The 18939-nt window shown below is 47.9% G+C and overlaps 1 protein-coding gene across 1 annotated transcript in view; it reads right to left on the bottom strand.

Annotated features, from left to right (window-relative positions):
- Positions 1 to 18939, bottom strand: part of galntl6 (polypeptide N-acetylgalactosaminyltransferase like 6) — a 1697721-nt gene that overhangs the window by 279271 nt on the left and 1399511 nt on the right. The window contains exon 6 of the mRNA XM_072515756.1: positions 18564 to 18749. Coding sequence (XP_072371857.1) covers positions 18564 to 18749 — 186 coding nt within the window. The remainder of the gene's footprint in view (positions 1 to 18563; positions 18750 to 18939) is intronic.

The raw sequence follows: 18939 nt of genomic DNA, 5'->3' as shown, positions 1-18939 counted from the left end.
CAAGCACAGATGTCACACGAAGAATAGGTGATTGTTATGGAGACACTCTGTCCCTTGCCCATTGCGAACAGCAGAAGGGACATGCTGTTTGATGCAATCCATCAGCCTGTGGGATAGACGGCCGTCACACCTCGCATAACGCTGACACTGAAATTCATGTACCACGTTACTCATTTGTGTGATAGGCTTTTTGGTTAGACTTCAGCACCCTGTTAGTGGAGAACACCTCCGTACTGATACTGATAGTAAAAGCGTGGAATATCTAGCTTCACCCGTTGCTGAAATTTTTGAAACAGCTCGCCATTCCAGGGTAATCTGAAGTAGGCCGGATGCTTTACAGGATCCAAAAATGATGGCTCTCAGTCCATCCTCGAGTTTACATCATATACAGTGTGATATGATCTGACCAGGGGAGCAGGTTGCTGCTGGATGTCTTTCACCATCAAGCCTGTATGGTGAGCAAATGGCTCGGGCCCTATTTATGAGGTTGCCAAGAAACCAATCTTATAGTGTGTGGAACTGTAAGAAACCCAACCTTTTTATGAACCAGCGAAGGTAGGCTTGTGGTGGACCCTGGTAGAGAACCCTTTGGTAGATTTCTCAACTAGTACATTAAGGAAAGGGGAGTTCATTTCGCTGCTCCACTTTAAAGGTGGTTTTGAGCACATGGTGGAGTCCATTAAGACATGCAAAGAAATCATGACATGCAGCTACGGTTTGAAATATTGCAAATGTATCATCCAGATAATGGAAAGAGGCAAGGGGTTGGAGGTTAGGTGTGATTCCGTCAAAGGCGTGGGGCGGGATTCTGCGGGGCGGACCACTCCGGCGCCGAGGAGTGGCGTGAACCACTTCGGCGTCAGGCCGCCCCGAAGGGATCCTCCGCACCTTCAGGAGCTAGGCCCGCGCCGGAGTGTTTGGCGCTGCGTCAGCCGGCACGGAAGGGCTTGGCGCCACGCCAACCAGCGCTGAAGGCCCTCCGCTGGCCAGATCCCCCCCGCACCCCCCCCCCCCCACCCCCCGAGGGCTCTGCAGGCCGCCCGTGGAGCCAGGTCCCGCCGCTAAGGACCTGTTGTGATTTACGCCGGCGGGACCGGCCGAAAACGGGCGTCCATTCAGTCCAACGTGGGCCGGAGAATCGCCGGGGGGGCCGCTGCCAATGGCCCCCGACCGGCGCGATTCCCGCCCTCGCCAAAACCCCGGCGCCGGAGAATTCGCCAGTCGGCAGGGGCGGGATTCACGCCGCCCCATGGCGATTCTCTGACCCGGAGGGGGGGCCTCCATGGTGGCCTGGCCCGCGATCGGGACCCCTCGATCCGCGGGCGGGCCTGTGCCATGGGGGCACTCTTCCCCTCCGCATCAGCCGCTGTCAACCTCCGCCATGGCCGGTGCGGAAAGGAACACCCCTGCGCATGCGCTGGGATGATGCCAGCACACGCTGGCGCTCCTGCGCATGCGCCAGCCGGCAGAGGCATTTCGGCGCCGGTTGGCATGGCGCCAAGCCCTTCCCCGCCGGCTGGCGAGGCGCCAAACACTCCGGCGCCGGCCTATCCCCTGAAGGTGTGGAGGATTCTGCACCTTCGGGGCGGCCAGACGCTGGAGTGGTTCACGCCACGCCGGTCGATGGCCGTGGAAAGCGGCCCCTGCGGCGATTCTCCGCGCTCGACGGGCCGTGTGCCCGCTGAGTTCCGCCGAGTCCCGCCGGCGTGGGTTACGTATGATCCCACCCGGCAGGACCTCAGAGTTCTGGCTCTCGCCCGTTTTGACGCCGGCGTCAACACTTGTATTTTATTTTATTTAACACCCTAGACATTTTATTCCACCTTGTTTGTAGTGAACACACGAAGGCTGCCTGGCGGACTGATCTGTCTGACAACCGTAAAAAGGACGGGCCCCATAAAATCGCCATGAATTGCCTCCTTAATGAGCTTAATTGTCCCTTCGATTGTCAGCAGTTGTGCTTCAGACTCCAGCACGCACCTGCTGACCGTAATGTTGCATGTGAGCACAACGACGGCAGGATGCATGCCCCACGTCATCTCGTGTGATTTCATGTGTTTCTGGGTTGGGCGAGCTCCTACTTGATCGGCATATAATTCTGGTCTGTAAGTTCAATGGATATTGATTCATGCAATGGTGGTGGATCTATGATATAATTGCAATGTAAGTATCAATGTCTTCCTCAAGTGGAACATTGGTGAATAGACCATAACTGTCAAATGAGCGTAGGAAAACAGCATTGCCAGCGACATGCAAGCCCTGTCTAGTCTTCAGAAATGTGAAGGAATCCTTCACTGTGTACGTAGAAAATTTGCTCAATCAATTCATCCAACCATTTATAATAATAATAATCTTTATTGCCACAAGTAGGCTTACATTAACACTGCAATGAAGTTACTGTGAACAGCCCCTCGTTGCCACATTCCGGCGCCTGTTCGGGTACACAGAGGGAGAATTCAGAATGTCCAATTCACCGAACAAGCACGTCTTTCGGGACTTGTGGGAGGAAACCGGAGCACCCGGGGGAAACCCACGCAGACACAGGGAGAACGTGCAGACTCCGCACAAGCAGTGACCCAAGTGGGAATCGAACCTGGGACCCTGGAGCTGTGAAGCAACTGTGCGAACCACTGTGCTACCGTGCCACCCATTTGGCAAATTCATACTGGAGCCAACTAGAGGGCAGGCTACACTAGACCTGGTATTGTGCAATGAGATGGGATTAACTGAAAACCTCATAGTTCATGGCTTGAACTACCCCTAGCAGCGATTATAATATGACTGAATTTTACATTCAGTTTGAGGGAGAGAAGAATGTGTCCAAGACTAGTAATTTAAAACCAAATGAGGGCAATTATGTGGGCATGAAAGCGGAGCTAGCTAAAGCTAGCAAATGTGGTTAAGGGAAAGATCAACAAATGTTTAAAGGTATATTTCAGAATACACAAAATAGACACATCACAATGAGGAAAGAAAACCCCAAGGGGAGGGCCATTCATCTGTGATTAACTAAAAAAGTTAAAATCATTATTAAGCTTAAAGAACAAGCATATTTTTGTGCAAAGACAAATGGCAGGTCAGAGGACTGGAAAAAAATTAAAGAACATCAAAGAATGACAAATAGATTGATAAGGAGAGAAAAACTAGAGTAAGAGCGATGGCTAGCCAGTAATATAAAGACGGATAGTAAAGGTTTCTTTAGATATTTAAATAAGGAACGAGTTAACAAAGTGACAAATGGTCCTACAGAAAGTGCATCTGAGGCATGGAAAGTAGGGGGATGGTGGATCAATTAAACAGGTATTTTGCATCAGTCTTCACAACAAAGGACACAAATAACATCCCAGAAATAGCTATGTATCAGGAAATGGAAGGGAGGAAAGAACTCAGGAAAATTACAATCACCAGTAAGTGGTATTGAGCAAATTGTTGGGTTTGCAGGCTGACACAATCCCTGGTCTGGATGGACTTTACCTTAAGGTCATAAGTGGCAAGTGAGATATTTCATGCATTGCTTTTAATTTTCCAAATTCCTTTATTTCTTTTCTTTTTACAGCATAGAAACAGCCCCTTGAGCTCAGCTTGCCCATGCTGCCCAGTTTCCATCACTAAGCTAGTCCCACTTGCCCCACATTTGGTCCATATCCCTCTATACCCATCCTGCCCATGTAACTGTCTAACTGCTTTTTAAAAGACAAAATTGTACCCACCTCTACCACTGTCCCTGGTAGCCCATTCCAGATGCTCACCACCCTCTTCAAAAAGGGAGGGAGACAGAAAGCAGAACTACAGGCCGGTTAGCCTAACATCTGTAATAGGGAAAATTTTAGAAGCCATCATTAAAGATGTTAAAGCAGGGCACTGGGAAAATTTCAGGGCAATCGGGCAGAGTCAACATGGTTTTGTGAAAGGGAAACCATGTTTAGCCAATTTATTGGAGTTCTTTGAAGGAGTCATATGTGCTGTGGATAAAGGGATTTCCAGAAGTCATTTGATCAGATCCCACGTTACAGGTTATTGCAGGAAATAAAAGCTGATGGTGTGGGAGGTAACATATTGGCATGGATTGAAGATTGGTTAGCTAACGGAAACAGAGAGTTGGCATAAATGGGTCTTTTCTGGTTGGCAGGACGTGACGAGTGGTGAGCTACGGGAATCAGTGCTGGGGCCTCAACGTTTTACAATTCGTATAAATGACTTGGATGAAGGGACTGAAGGGAGGGTTGCTAAATTTGCTGTTGACACAAAGATAGGTAGGAAAGTAAATTATGAAGAGAGCATAAGGAGTCTACAAAGGGACATCGATAGGTTAGGTCCGTGGGCAAAAGTCTGTCAAATGGAGTATAACTCGAGCAAATGTAAAATTGGCCATTTTGGGAAGAAGAATAAAATAGAAGCTTTGTAGGTAATTGAGAGATTGCAGAGCTCTGAGGTGCTGAGGGATTTGGGTGTCCTAGTTCATTATTAAAAAAGATTAGTACACACGTAAAATAATAATATTTTTTATTGTCACAAGTAGGCTTACGTTAACACTGCAATGAAGTTACTGTGAAAAGCCCCCAGTCGCCACATTCCGGCACCTGTTCGGGTACACAGAGGGAGAATGCAGAATGGCCAATTCACCTAACAGCACGTCTTTCAGGACATGTGGGAAGAAACCGGAGTACCCGAAGGAAACCCACGCAGATATGGGGTGAACGTGCAGACTCCGCACAGACAGTGACCCAAGCCGGGAATCGAACCTGGGACCCTAGCGCCGTGAAGCTACTGTGCTAACCACCGTGCTATCTTGCTGCCCATGGTACAGCAAGTAATTAGGAAAGCTAATGGAATGTTTTAATTTATTGTGAGGAGAATTGATAACGAAAACTTATGCTTCAGTTGTACAGGAAATTGATGAGCCCACATCTGGATTATTGTGTACAGTGTTTGCCTCTTTATTTAAAGAAATATGGAAATGAGTTAGAAGCAGTACAGAGAAGGTTTACTCGCCTAATATCAGGAATGCTTTCTTATGAGAAAAGTTTGAAGAGGTTAGGTTTGTATCAACGAGAGTTTAGAAGAGAAAGCGGTGACTTGATTGAAACCTTTAAGATCCTGTGGGGTGTTGATAGGGTGAATGTTCACAGGTTATTTCATCTTGTCAGAGAACCTGGAACTAGGGGTGAAATTTAAAAAATAAGGGGTTTCTCATTGAGGACACAAATGACTCACACAGACTTGAAATGTTAACTCTGTGTCTCTCTCCACAGGTGCTGCCAGACCCGCTGAGATATTCCAGTATTTTCTGCTTTCATTTCACATTTCCAGCATCTTCAGGATTCTGCTTTCACACTACTGAAATGTATTAAGTGAATAAGGGCTAGGGCAATCCTTTGCTAACATAAAAATCTACACCGGAAGAAAAAATATATTTGGCGAGGTGTTGGAACAAGTTCTACAGAATTTGGGTAATTCCTGGTGAGTAGTTAACCCGTCAAGCTCAAGAACTGTACAGAAGAACAGAGGAACAAATGGTCTCTCATCCTGCACTATGCCATTCAATGAGATCACAGCTGCTCTGAGACCGAACTACAGTAACGCCATCTTTGCTCCCTATCCCTTCATGCCTTTGGATAACAAACGCTTAACAATCTCAGAACTAAAATTAGCAATCAACTGCATGGTGTGAATTTTCAAAGGCATCAGCTTAATTCAACATGTAATTATTACCAATAACTGTAATCATTGCGGGAGGCATGGTGGTACAGTGGTTAGCGCCAGGGACCTCGGTTCAATTCTGGCCTTGGGTGACATGTTTGTGTGGAGTTTGCACGTTCTCCCTGTGTCTGCGTGGGTTTCCTCCAGGTGCTCCGGTTTCTTCCCACACTCCAAAGATGTGCAGGTTAGGTGGATTGGCCATGCTAAATTGCCCCTTGGTGTCCATAGATTTAGGTGGGGGTTAGGTGGGGTTACGAGGATAGGATGCAGGAGTGGGCTGAGGTAGGATGCTCTTTCAGGGGGTTGGTGCAGACTCGATGGGCTGATTGGCCTTTTTCTGCACTGTTGTGGTTCTGTAGATGAATTCCTACAAAAGCCAATAAGTTCCTCTGAACTCTATTTTTTTTACAAATAAATTTACAGTACCCAATTTCTTTTTCCCCCCCAATTAAGGGGCAATTTAGCGTGGCCAGTCTATCCATCTGCACATCTTTGGGTTATGGGGGTGAGATCCACGCAGACACGGGGAGAATCCCGGGGCCGGGATCGAACCAGGGATCTCGGCGCCCTGAGGCTACAGGGCTAACCACTGCACCACCGTGCTGCCCTCTTTGAACCCTATTAACAGGTGGAATAACTTATAGATAAGCACACCTAATCATTTACACTGTCCATTCCGTTTGGTGTCCCCAATATTCAATGGCGATTAAGACGTTAGGTTCTTAATCTTAATATGCTCAAGTGAGAGCTGAACCTCAGACGTTTGTTGTCCCACTCCTCCCGCGTGTCAAGGTAATTTTAACGTTTTATTATATTTTGCCTGGGAAATGTATTAGATTGGGCAGACAAGAAAGGGCAAAAAGATTCCACAAGTTGGTTGAAGTGATTTATGTCTACGTTGTCAGCCTTCAAAAACAATCTTTGATCCATTTTACTGTCGATTTTAAGAGCTGGCTTTACAGCGAAGAGCAGCAATTGATCAGTGTACATTCTGAGCTACTGACAGCAATACATGAAATTGCGTAATACAAGTATTCGCACCATGAATGCTTAACATGAACCAGCTTGGGTGTAAATTGCACCTAGCTTGACTCCACTGAAAAAGTTTTGATGTGTGTTTGGCTCAATCCCTCCGCGCAGAACGTTGGACAGCCGAATATTAAATATTTCTCGTGATATTGTTGAGGTCGGCTTTGCCTGCGTTTCTCGGCTGTGACCATGCTCATTATAAATGCTTGTTTTTATTGCTTTGAAGGCTCTCCTGGTTATTGCAAATTGTCTTGATGTAATGGAATAAATGAATCAGCATGGACACTAGTAATGGAGACATTGAACATGCAAAAAGTCTTCCTGTTTACAGTGCTCATTGAGATGGTTTATTTTTCATTACCTGGCTCAGTGGGAAGAGGAGTGAATGCTCAGCGCCCAACAGAGAGCCATCAATCTGTCTTACACAGACGCACAAGGCAAAGAGGTTAGCGTGCCACTTAAAACAAGAGGGCTCTTGTGCTAAGCGAGGGGCTTGTTCCTCCAACCTGATTCTCTCACCAAACACGAGCTGCGTCCCCAATTCCAAGAGGGTGACAGCCTCTGAAAGTTTCTCCTGCCTGCACTGGAAACACAATAGAAATTCAGAAAGAACTGGCTGAACAGGAGGAATCATGGGGCTACCTCTGGGCAGCAGATTAACTGTGGCACTCGGTATAACTCAGCACCAATAGTAGGGGAAGGGCAGAGCTTCTGTGCATTTGGCAGCTTGTTTAGCAGTCTGGAGATAACACTGGTCCAGAATCTTTTGGAGCGCCTACTATTGACATCACCAAAGGATGCCATTTAACTTATTCTGTTGTAAGGAAATATATATAGTGTTAAATAATTTATATTTGTACTTTAAGTTTTAATTGCATTTTTAAAAGTTGCCTATAAGTCCGTGGGTTTGTTTAGATGCCTGCATTTAATAAGGTTTCTGTGGTATTAGAGGTATTACGGTACCTGATAGGCTAAAGCACCATTGGTGGAAACTGTATGCTTGCTATTGGTTAGAGTGTATGATAGCTCCGCCCTGATAGGTGGGGTATAAGAACCAGTGCCGTCCCAGCAGCCCTCATTCTGTACCTGAGCTGCTGGGGGAAACATCTAGCTTATAAAGACTTCAGTTGGACTGCAACCTCGCTTTGGTGGTCATTGATCGTGCATCAATTTAATAAGCTAGTTTTTTTAAGAAGAAAGGATGGAGCTCCGAATTAAGCCGGAGTGTCTGCAACTTAGCCCCCACGCGGCGAACTCAGCGGCAGCACGGTAACATTATGGATAGCACAATTGCTTCACAGCTCCAGGGTCCCAGGTTCGATCCCGGCTTGGGTCACTGTCTGTGCGGAGTCTGCACATCCTCCCCGTGTGTGCGTGGGTTTCCTCCGGATGCTCCGGTTTCCTCCCACAGTCCAAAGATGTGCAGGTTAGGTGGATTGGCCATGCTAAATTGTCCTTAGTGTCCAAAATTGCCCTTAGTGTTGGGTGGGGTTACTGGGTTATGGGAACAGGGTGGAGGTGTTGACCTTGGGTAGGGTGCTCTTTCCAAGAGCCTGTGCAGACTCGATGGACCGAATGGCCTCCTTCTGCACTGTAAATTCGATGAAAACTACAAGCTCTATGAAATCTTTAAGCACTGGCTGGCGTGCTTTAAAGGGTATCTCGAGACGGCCGAAAAGCACCCACGGGAGAGGAGAAACTGCACGTCCTGCACTCAAGGGTGAGCCCGGAGATTTACACCCTCATCGAGGAAGCGGAAGACTTTGATGCAGCAATAGAGTTGCTAAAAGAACACTATATTCGCCCGGTAAACCAGGTCTACGCCTGGCACTTGCTTGCAACAAGGCGACAAACCCCTGGGGAATTACATAAGAACATAAGAACTAGGAGCAGGAGTAGGCCATCTGGCCCCTCGAGCCTGCTCCGCCATTTAATGAGATCATGGCTGATCTTTGTGGACTCAGCTCCACTCTCCGGCCCGGACACCATATCCCCGAATCCCTTTATTCTTTAGAAAGGTATCTATCTTTTTCTTAAAAACGTTTAAAGAAGGAGCCTCAACTGCTTCACTGGGCAAGGAATTCCAGAGATTCACAACCCTTTGGGTGAAGAAGTTCCTCCTAAACTCGGTCCTAAATCTACTTCCCCTTATTTTGAGGCTATGCCCCCTAGTTTTGCTTTCCCCGACCAGTGGAAACAACCTGCCCGCATCTATCCTATCTATTCCCTTCATAATTTTATATGTTTCAATAAGATCCCCCCGCATCCTTCTAATCTCCAATGAGTACAGTCCCAGTCTACTCAACCTCTCGTCATAACCTAATCCCCTCAACTCTGGGATCAACCTAGTGAATCTCCTCTGCACTCCCTCCAGTGCCAATATGTCCTTTCTCAGGTAAGGAGACCAAAACTGAACACAATACTCCAGATGTGGCCTCACCAACACCCTATACAATTGCAGCATAACCTCCCTAGTCTTGAACTCCATCCCTCTAGCAATGAAAGACACCCTGGGTCTCAGGGAGGCACGGGTCCTTGCAGGCTCCCTGGACGTGGCCTCCAGGAACTCTGGCGCTTACGTTCCCGACCGCGCGGCAGCCCCCTGGGCAGCGTGGAACCCCTCCATGGCCGTCCCCAAGACTTCCCCCATTCCCCCACAGGCCTGCGCTGCAATGCGGCCTAGCAACCCCGAGGGGCCCCGCTGCTACTTTTGCGGGCAAGCCAAGCACCTCCGCCAGTGCTGCCCGGCCCGGGCATCCACCTGCAAGGAATGCGGCAAAAAGGGCCATTTCGTGGGGGTATGCCAGGACCGAGCGGTGGCCGTGGTCTCCAGCGGCGAGTGCGGACCGCAACCACAGACTTCTCCATGGGCCCCGTGCGGCCAGTGGTCGCCGCCACCTCTATATCCCAGGACCACGTGCGGACCCCGGGCGCCGCCATCTTGTTCAGCGGACGCCACGTTGGAGGGATGGGCGCCGCCATTTTGTGCATCCCCAGCCATGTGCGACCAATCGGAGACGCCATCTTGGATGAACCCCCAGGACCCCAGCTCGGCTGACCACACACTGCTTGAACAGAACTCTCAACTGCTGCGATTGGCCTCGGTGACTCTGGATCAGTCTCGGCCTCGAACACTCTCAACCGCTACGACGACTGTATTCATCAACAGGCACGAGACGTCCTGCCTAATCGACTCTGGGAGCACGGAGAGCTTTATACATCCCAACACGGTAAGGCGCTGTTCTCTCATCCACCCCGTTGATCAAAAAATCTCACTGGCCTCCGGTTCACACTCAGTGGAGATAAAGGGGTTTTGTGTAGCAAACCTCACAGTCCAGGGAAGGGAGTTCAAAAATTTCCGTCTCTACGTCCTTCCCCACCTCTGCGCGCTACACTCCTGGGTTTAGACTTCCAGTGTAACCTTCAAAGTTTGACCTTCCAATTCGGCGGCCCTATACACCCCCCTTACTGTCTGAGGCCTCGCGACCCATAAGGCCGACCCACCTTCCCTGTTTGCGAACCTCACCCCGGATTGCAAACCCGTCGCAACCAGGAGCAGACGCTACAGTGCCCAGGACCGGAACTTTATTAGGTCAGAGGTCCAAAGGCTACTGAGGGAAGGGCGTCATTGAAGCCAGTAACAGCCCCTGGAGAGCTCAAGTAGTGGTGGTAAAGACCGGGGAGAAGCATAGGATGGTCATCGACTACAGTCAGACCATCAACAGGTTTACGCAGCTGGACGCGTACCCTCTCTCCCGCATATCCAACCTGGTAAACAGGATCGCGCATTATATGGTCTTCTCCACGGTGGATATCAAGTCCGCCTACCACCAGCTCCCCATCCGCACTAGTGACCGCAAATACACTGCCTTCGAGGCAGATGGACGGCTCTACCACTTCTTAAGGGTTCCCTTCGGTGTCACCAACGGGGTCTCAGTCTTCCAGCGTGAGATGGACTGAATGGTTGACCGGTACGGTTTACAGGCAACATTCCCGTATCTCGATAATGTCACCATCTGCGGCCACGACCAGCAGGACCACGACACCAACCTCCGAAAATTTCTCCAGACCGCTAAAATCCTTAACCTTACATACAACAAGGATAAATGCGTGTTTAGCACCGACCGTCTAGCCATCCTCGGCTACGTAGTGCAAAATGGAGTTATAGGCCCCGACCCTGAACGCATGTGCCCCCTTATGGAGTTCCCCCTCCCTCACTGCTCCAAGGCCCTGAAGCGCTGCCTAGGGTTTTTCAGTTACTACGCTCAGTGGGTCCCCAACTACGCGGACAAGGCCCGTCCCCTCATCCAATCCACAGTTTTTCCCCTATCGATAGAGGCCCGCCAGGCCTTCAGCCGCATCAAAGCAGACATTGCAAATGCCACGATGCATGCCATCAACGAGTCCCTCCCCTTCCAGGTCGAGAGCGAAGCGTCCGACGTAGCTCTGGCGGCCACCCTCAACCAAGCGGGCAGACCCGTGGCCTTCTTCTCTCGTACCCTCCATGCTTCCGAAATCCACCACTCCTCAGTCGAAAAGGAGGCCCAGGCCATAGTAGAAGCTGTGCGACATTGGAGGCACTACCTGGCCGGCAGGAGATTCACTCTCCTCACTGACCAACGGTCGGTGGCCTTCATGTTTGATAATGCACAGCGGGGCAAGATAAAAAAACGACAAGATCTTGCGGTGGAGGATCGAACTCTCCACCTACAACTACGAGATCTTGTATCGTTTCGGGAAGCTAAACGAGCCTCCTGACGCCCTGTCCCGCGGCACATGTGCCACCGCACAAGTGGACCGCCTCCGAGCCCTCCACGAGGGGGTCACTCGCTTTTTCCATTTTGTCAAGGCCTGCAACCTGCCCTACTCCATCGAGGAGGTCAGGACAGCCACCAGGGACTGCCAAATCTGCGCGGAGTGCAAACCGCACTTCTACCGGCCAGAGAAAGCGCACCTGATAAAGGCTTCCCGTCCCTTTGAACGTCTCAGCATGGACTTCAAAGGCCCCCTCCCCTCCACCGACGCAACACGTACTTCCTGAACGTGATTGATGAGTACTCCCGTTTCCCATTCGCCATCCCCTGCCCCGACATGACCGCAACCACGGTAATCAAGGCCCTCCATAGCATCTTTGCACTGTTCGGGTTCCCCGCTTACATACACAGTGATAGGTGGTCCTCCTTTATGAGCGACGAACTGTGTCAATTCCTGCTCAGCAAGGGCATTGCCTCGAGCAGGATGACCAGTTACAACCCCCGGGGTAACGGACAGGTAGAGAGTGAGAACGGAACGGTCTGGAAGACCGTCCTACTGGCCCTACGATCCAGGAACCTCCCAGTCTCCCGCTGGCAAGAAGTCCTCCCGGACGCCCTCCACTCCATCCAGTCACTGCTTTGTACGACCACCAATCAGACACCTCACGAACGTCTCCTTTTCTTCCTTAGGAAGTCCTCCTCTGGGACCTCGCTCCCGACCTGGCTAGCAGCACCTGGACCCATCCTGCTCCGAAAACACGTGCGGGCGCACAAGTCAGACCCGTTCGTCGAGTGGATCCATCTGCTCCATGCTAACCCCCAGTACGCCTATGTGGCGTACCCGACGGCCGACAAGATACGGTCTCCCTACGGGACATGGCGCCCGCCGGAACCCCACGCATATTCCAGCCACCAGTCCCACCCTCCCCTCCACTGCAGCACCTTACAGGAGGATTGGTCCTTCCGCCGCCCCCGTTTGGCCCCCCACCCACCGACTCCCCCCGCAGGCGCTCCCTCCCCAGGTCAGCCGTTTTCCCCACCAGCGCCGTCTAGGGGTGACAAAGCTGCCATGGAGATCGAAGCCACGCTCCCGGAGTAACAGACTCTCGAGCCTCCACCGGAGTCACCACCGAAGCTCCGACGATCACAGAGGACGACCAGGGCCCCCAATCGACTGATTGCTTCATTTTAACTGTAATCTGTAAATATAAACCATAAATGTATATAGCTACCAGCCTTGTAAATAATTACTAAACACTGTACGGAGGTATTACGGTACCTCCATAACTAATTATACCATGTTGTTATGTTTTGTAGTTTCTGGCCACCACCCCCGCCAGACTCTTCTTTTAACAGGGGGTAAATGTGGTATTATAGGTATTACGGTACCTGATAGGCTATAGCACCATTGGTGAAAACTGTATGCTTGCTATTGGTTAGAGTGTATGATAGCTCCACCCTGATAGGCGGGGTATAAGAACCCGTGCCGCCCCAGCAGCCCTCATTCTGTACCTGAGCTGCTGGGGGAAACATCTAGCTTATTAAAGCCTTCAGTTGGACTGCAACCTCACTTTAGTGGTCATTGATCGTGCATCAGTTTCAATGACTGTAAAACAAACAAACCTGGGGTATTACCACCCAGGGGCCCACAGATATAGCAAAAGCAGTTAGTTCAGTTCAATGAAGGTCAGTAGAGGTAGAAGCAGGATTCCATAGACACTGTCAGTACAGGCAGGACAATTCAAGGGAACACAAAACAAGTCCCTATCTTAAGAACAGAAAAGTTCCAGGAACCAGGGAATGGGACAGAAGGAAGTTCCAGTAAGACTGTGAAGTCAAGGAATAAGGACAGGGATTGAAAACAGGGCCTGTTCAGCGGAGTTAAGAGTGAGCAGCAGAGAGAGACTCTAAAAAGGCAAGCTGCAGGAAGCAGGTGTAAAGCAAAGTGGGCTCGCGAAAAGATCCAAGGTGACCCCAAGGTTGGTGGACACTTTAATATGACCTGTAAAATAGTGGTGTTCGGTTGGCATGACTGGGTATCTGAGAGATTATGTGGAATGGACGCTTGAATGGCGGCCCAGGGAGGAACATCGGAAAGAGAAGTTGAAACCGTGGAGGTGGATCCTTGTTGAAGATATCAAGGAGAAAGCATCATTTGGGGGAAGATTCCAAAGAATGTTTCTCAAGAGTGGAGATTGTAAACCCTCCTGTGGAAGTCAGAGTTTCAGTGAGGCCAGTTCGCTCACAATGTGATAAGCATCTTGGGGGAATTGATGAAAAATCTGTAGAAATTCTTTTTGTGCGGCATCTGTTACTTAGTTTCAGAGTGTGGGTTATCAGACCACAGGTTGTCGATTGCTTTACATGGATTGTGTACTTACGATTAACATTAGAGTATAAGATGGATTTTGCAGCTTGCACTATCCTTACAATTGAAAAATGAAATGAAATGAAAATCGCTTATTGTCACAAGTAGGCTTCAAATGAAGTTACTGTGAAAAGCCCCTAGTCACCACATTCCGGCGCCTGTTCGGGGAGGCTGGTACGGGAATTGAACCGTATATTATAGGTTTCTGTATAGAATTCTGTATGTATCTATAAAAGTATAGTTGGGGTGAAGAAGTAGATTATTATAATTTTTCTTTACTTGTTTAATAAATGTTTTATCCTTTTGTCAAACATTTGTCAGCTGACTCCTGTGACTCGGTTCAGCAGCTGCCTTTCAGGTATCTAAATAAAAAATAAAGGTTTATCAACCTGGGTTCCACAGTGGTATCTGACATGTCCAGTGGTAACATCAGCTGGGATCGTAACACTAGCCCCGCTGGAGTTGAACTTTCATTTCCTCAACATTCATCCTTTCTGCCACAAATTGTTGAACATAAAACTGTCAAGAGCAACGGGGCATCTGGGAGCTCAGTGAATGGTGGGTAAAGAATTCAATGTTTTGTCAGGTGCAATAGTCCAACCACTTATCCATCCCCATGAAATAGGTTCCCTCCCTAGTCTCTACATTGGTAACTAGTCAGCCCTTAAATGTGTGCCAAAGCATCTACAATCACATTATCCTTTCCAGGATTAAACACAATTTTATCATTGAACTGTTGTAATAATCTCATGTTCCAGATTTTAAACTTCCCTATAAATATAAGTGAATTATGGCCTGTGTAGACTATGCTTTGTTTATTGTCATGTTGGACATATACTTCAAAGTGCTGAAGGGCTAGTAGCAAGGCTAAGGCTTCATTTTCATGAGTGGAATACCTTTTCTTGCACAGACTTACTTTTTCAAAAAATATACGACTGGCCTCTCTATTCCTGCATTGTAGTAGCATTGTCCCTAGTCCCAAGTCACAATTCACTGGCATTTGTGGCTATTTTAAATGGTCTGGAAACATCCGGGTTGGCCAGCACCCATTAATATGGCCTTTAATCTCTCAAACTCTACTTGGTGTTCTGTGGACCACAGAGTTTCCACTTGTTTCGGCAACATGTACAACAGGCACTGTATTTCAGTCTCTAACTGAGCCAGTCGCTATGATTTTAGTCGCGATCGATGTGGCTTTATTAGTTCAGAGTTTCTTATCTATACATCATGATTAATTAACGGAGTGCTCCCTGATGTTTCCCTGCAATCCTGTCCATACCCTTTCAGTATCTTTACTATAGCTGTCTTTTTCTGTCTCTCATGTAATGCAATGCAGTCAGCCTTTTCTGATTTCCCAATGGATATTTATCCAAATTTCAAAGATCTCTTGCAACTAAACTACAAGTAGTGTTGTCAATACTGAGGTAAATATTTGGTTCATTTTTAACCAACAAACACTTTTCGACCCCTCCAGCTTTACGTTCTTTCTTTTCCTCCACATAGTTACTTTGAGTGAGAAGTACCATTCTTTGTTTTACAGCTCCTACTTCCCCATCGGAGTTTTCATAATCACAGCCCTTATCTCCATTTAGTAATAAGGACCAAAACAATTTGTGCTTTCCAGATTTCAATTGTTCTTCTTTACTTTCAGAATCAGAGGACGGCACGTTATTGGCTCCATGAGCGTTCTGGTTTTTGCTTCCAGATGTGGTGGCAGAATCACTATGTGGTTCTCCATCCACCTCCCCCTTAGTTTTTTGAAAAAGAATTGATTAATGATTAGTTCACCCCCTTTACTATTTGCTTTATTTACTTTGAAGAGGCAATGTGGACCTTTACAAGGATGTGAGTTAACCAACTGTTCGCTTACTATCACTTCACAGTCCTTACTGCCCTCTTCTTGACTAGCTGCCATGCTAGCCTGTATATATTGTCCTTCAAAACAGGCATACTCCGGGAAATATTTGCACCTGAAGTGAAATGCAAGAGGTGTAACAAATTACTTTTAGGGAAGTCCTATGTTCTATGTTCTAAGTCCCAGTCACTTTCTTCTTCTGATTTGCTGTCTTCTGTCCGAGCTTTGGAAGGATTATTTGCCGTTTGTGCAAGGTAAGTTGGTGACAGGTCGATTCGGAAACAGCTGTTTCTCATTGCTTTATAATCTGAACCAAAATCGGATTCAGAGCTCTTGTCTGACTCTTCATCCCTGTTATTATTAAATGTAAATAATCTTTATTGTCACAAGTAAACTTACATTAACACCGCAATGAAGTTACTGTGAAAAGCTCCTAGTCGCCACGTTCCGGCGCCTGTTCGGGTACACCGAGGGAGAATTCAGAATTCTCAGCTGGGACGCGAATTTGAACCGCGCTGCTGGCCTTGTTCTGCATCACAAACCAGCTGTCTATCCCACTGAGCTAAATCAGCTCAGGCTGAATTATTGGGTTTGGACTCCTCTTTCTTATGGTCACCTGTGGTCTTGGACTTCAGAGAATCTGTTTTTTTTTTACGAGATTTTACCTTTGACATGTTTCGGTGTTGAATCAGTAGCAGCAGAATCAGATTCACCATCATTGTCATTTGATATGTGACTAACGTCTGTCAACATTTCTTTCTTTGAGTCATTTACTGCCCAATGATACTAACTCCCACATATCCTAATAATGCGCATTTCATGCATTATCCGCAGTACTTCCCATGGATTTTCTGTAATCATGGGTGAAGCTACCACATTCACTCCTGCCAGATCATTACCCAAAAGTAAGTCTACTCCATCCACTGGGAATTTCTCACCCCGACAACTACTGGACTAAATCACACTCCAATTGTACTTTATACAGTGGAACTGGGACATAATCTGCACCTAACCTGTTCACTAATACCTTAGCTTCCATAGAGCTCTCTGGAGGGGAAACCAAGTCCTTCGCTAGTAAAAGAGTTTGAGTAACCCCTCTGTCCCTTAAGATAGTTATGGGGTTAGCCATAGCAATTGATGAAAATAGGGTGATCTTCCCCTTAGACAAAAATCCAGCATATCTCTCATCTACCTCATTCCTCACCCCTGTTCCCACAGCAGTGTTTACCTCAGGTCTTCTCAGTCCAGTTAAAGCTATAGTCTTCCCTGTAGTATTTTTCACTTTTGTTCTCTTTTGGAAATCCTCCTTATGAACATAGAACATACAGTGCAGAAGGAGGCCATTCGGCCCATCGAGTCTGCACCGACCCACTTAAGCCCTCACTTCCACCCTATCCCCGTAACCCAAGAACCCCTCCTAACCTTTTTTTTGGTCACCAAGGGCAATTTATCATGGCCAATCCACCTAACCTGCACGTCTTTGGACTATGGGAGGAAACCGGAGCACCTGGAGGAAACCCACGCAGACACGGAGAGAATGTGCAGACTCTGCACAGACAGTGACCCAGCGGGGAATCGAACCTGGGATCCTGGAGCTGTGAAGCCACAGTGCTACCCACTTGTGCTAGCGTGCTGCCCACAATTCCCTTGGGCTTTCCTTTCAACTTCCAACATGTTGAACGAACGTGTCCAACCTTGTTACCATGGTAACACGGAGGCTTTCGAGTCTCACCTCCTCTCTCAGTACCTTCCTTCCTGGTCTGAGGAGGAGATCCCGGAGCATTCCCAGCTATCCATTCTTTACCTTGTCTACCTGCCTTCCTTTCACTCTCTCACTTCCTATCCTTTTCAAGATTATGGGAGTGACAAAACCAAGGTTTAAATTTATGGATTAGCTCATAATCGTCAACCATAATTGCTGCTTGTCTCGCAATTTTCACCCTCTGGCCTTCAACATGGGTGCTTATCATAGAAGGTAGGGAATTCTTAAAATCCTCTAAGAGAATGACCTGTCTCAGAGCCTCATAGGGATTTCAGCTCTCAATGTTTCTACCCATCTATCAAAATTGTTCTGCTTAACCCTTGGGCAGTAAAGTGGTTAGCACTATTGCTTCACAGTGCCAGGGACCTGGGTTCAATTCCCAGCTTGGGTCACTGTCTGTGCGGAGTCTGCACGTTCTCCCCGTGTCTGCGTGGATTTCCTCCAGGTGCTCCGGTTTCGTCCCACAGTCCAAAGATATGCAGGTTAGGTGGATTGGCCATGCTAAATTGCCCCTTAGTTTTCAAAGTTAGGTCGAGTTTCGGGGTTGGGAGGGCATGGGCCAAGGTACGGTCCTCTTTCAGATGTTCGGTGCAGACATGATGGGCCGAATCTTCTGTACAGTAGGTGTTCTATGATTCTCTTTGTTATGACAGCACCATTTGACAACCATTGCTCAGTTATCTCTAAAATGAGGGGCAATGTGATTCAGGTATTGAAAATAATATACGGGTTAGCTGGCCTTGATCTTTAAACAACGTCTTTATTATTCTGCTGCAGTGACCTGGAATCACTTGGCTTTGAGTACCATTGGAGTTGTGTCTATGACTGTTACGACCCCTCTCCCTCCATGATTGTGATATATATATAAAGCTGGGAGGGAAGTTAAAGGGCACTGTTTATATAATCCTTTCTTCAATGTGGGCTGTTCTAACTGTTCTCCCCACCCACCCACCACTTATTCCTCCTTTTCCAAAGTCTAATTTGGAACCACATTTGTACGCGGTCCCTGAGGAAAGAATGTGCATGGACGCAAGAATTAAACACAAAGCAGTTCAGTCGGTCGCTGTTGTTAAGTGAACCCAGACTGTCACTTACCAAGTAATGGTGGTAACCAGTTCACATTGGCTTCACAGTGAGAGTCGAGGAAGGTCAAAACTTCACCTTTGGCCACCGAAGCCCCTAGCAACCTGGTTCGGATCAGGCCTTCCCTCTTCCTGGTGCGAATGATCCTCACTTTTGGAAATCTAGCCATATATTCCTCCAAACGTTCTTTCAAATGTTCTGGAAGAAACAAAGAAGTGAACAATTGAACGTTGTTTTTTTTTTCGTGATTGTACAGAATTCGGTCAATTGATCAGAATGGTGGAAGCAGATGGTCAGAAGGGATTGGCTCCTTTAGTAATAGTGACACATGCCGACTCTCTCTCTTCATGTTCCATGCCCTTTTCTGAGGCTTTTGACTCTTTACTGG

The sequence above is a fragment of the Scyliorhinus torazame genome, chromosome 9 (genome assembly GCF_047496885.1).
Source record: "Scyliorhinus torazame isolate Kashiwa2021f chromosome 9, sScyTor2.1, whole genome shotgun sequence".
NCBI lineage: Eukaryota > Metazoa > Chordata > Chondrichthyes > Carcharhiniformes > Scyliorhinidae > Scyliorhinus > Scyliorhinus torazame.
The sequence above is the reverse complement of the archived record's forward strand: the minus strand, read 5'-3'. Positions and strand labels throughout refer to the sequence as shown.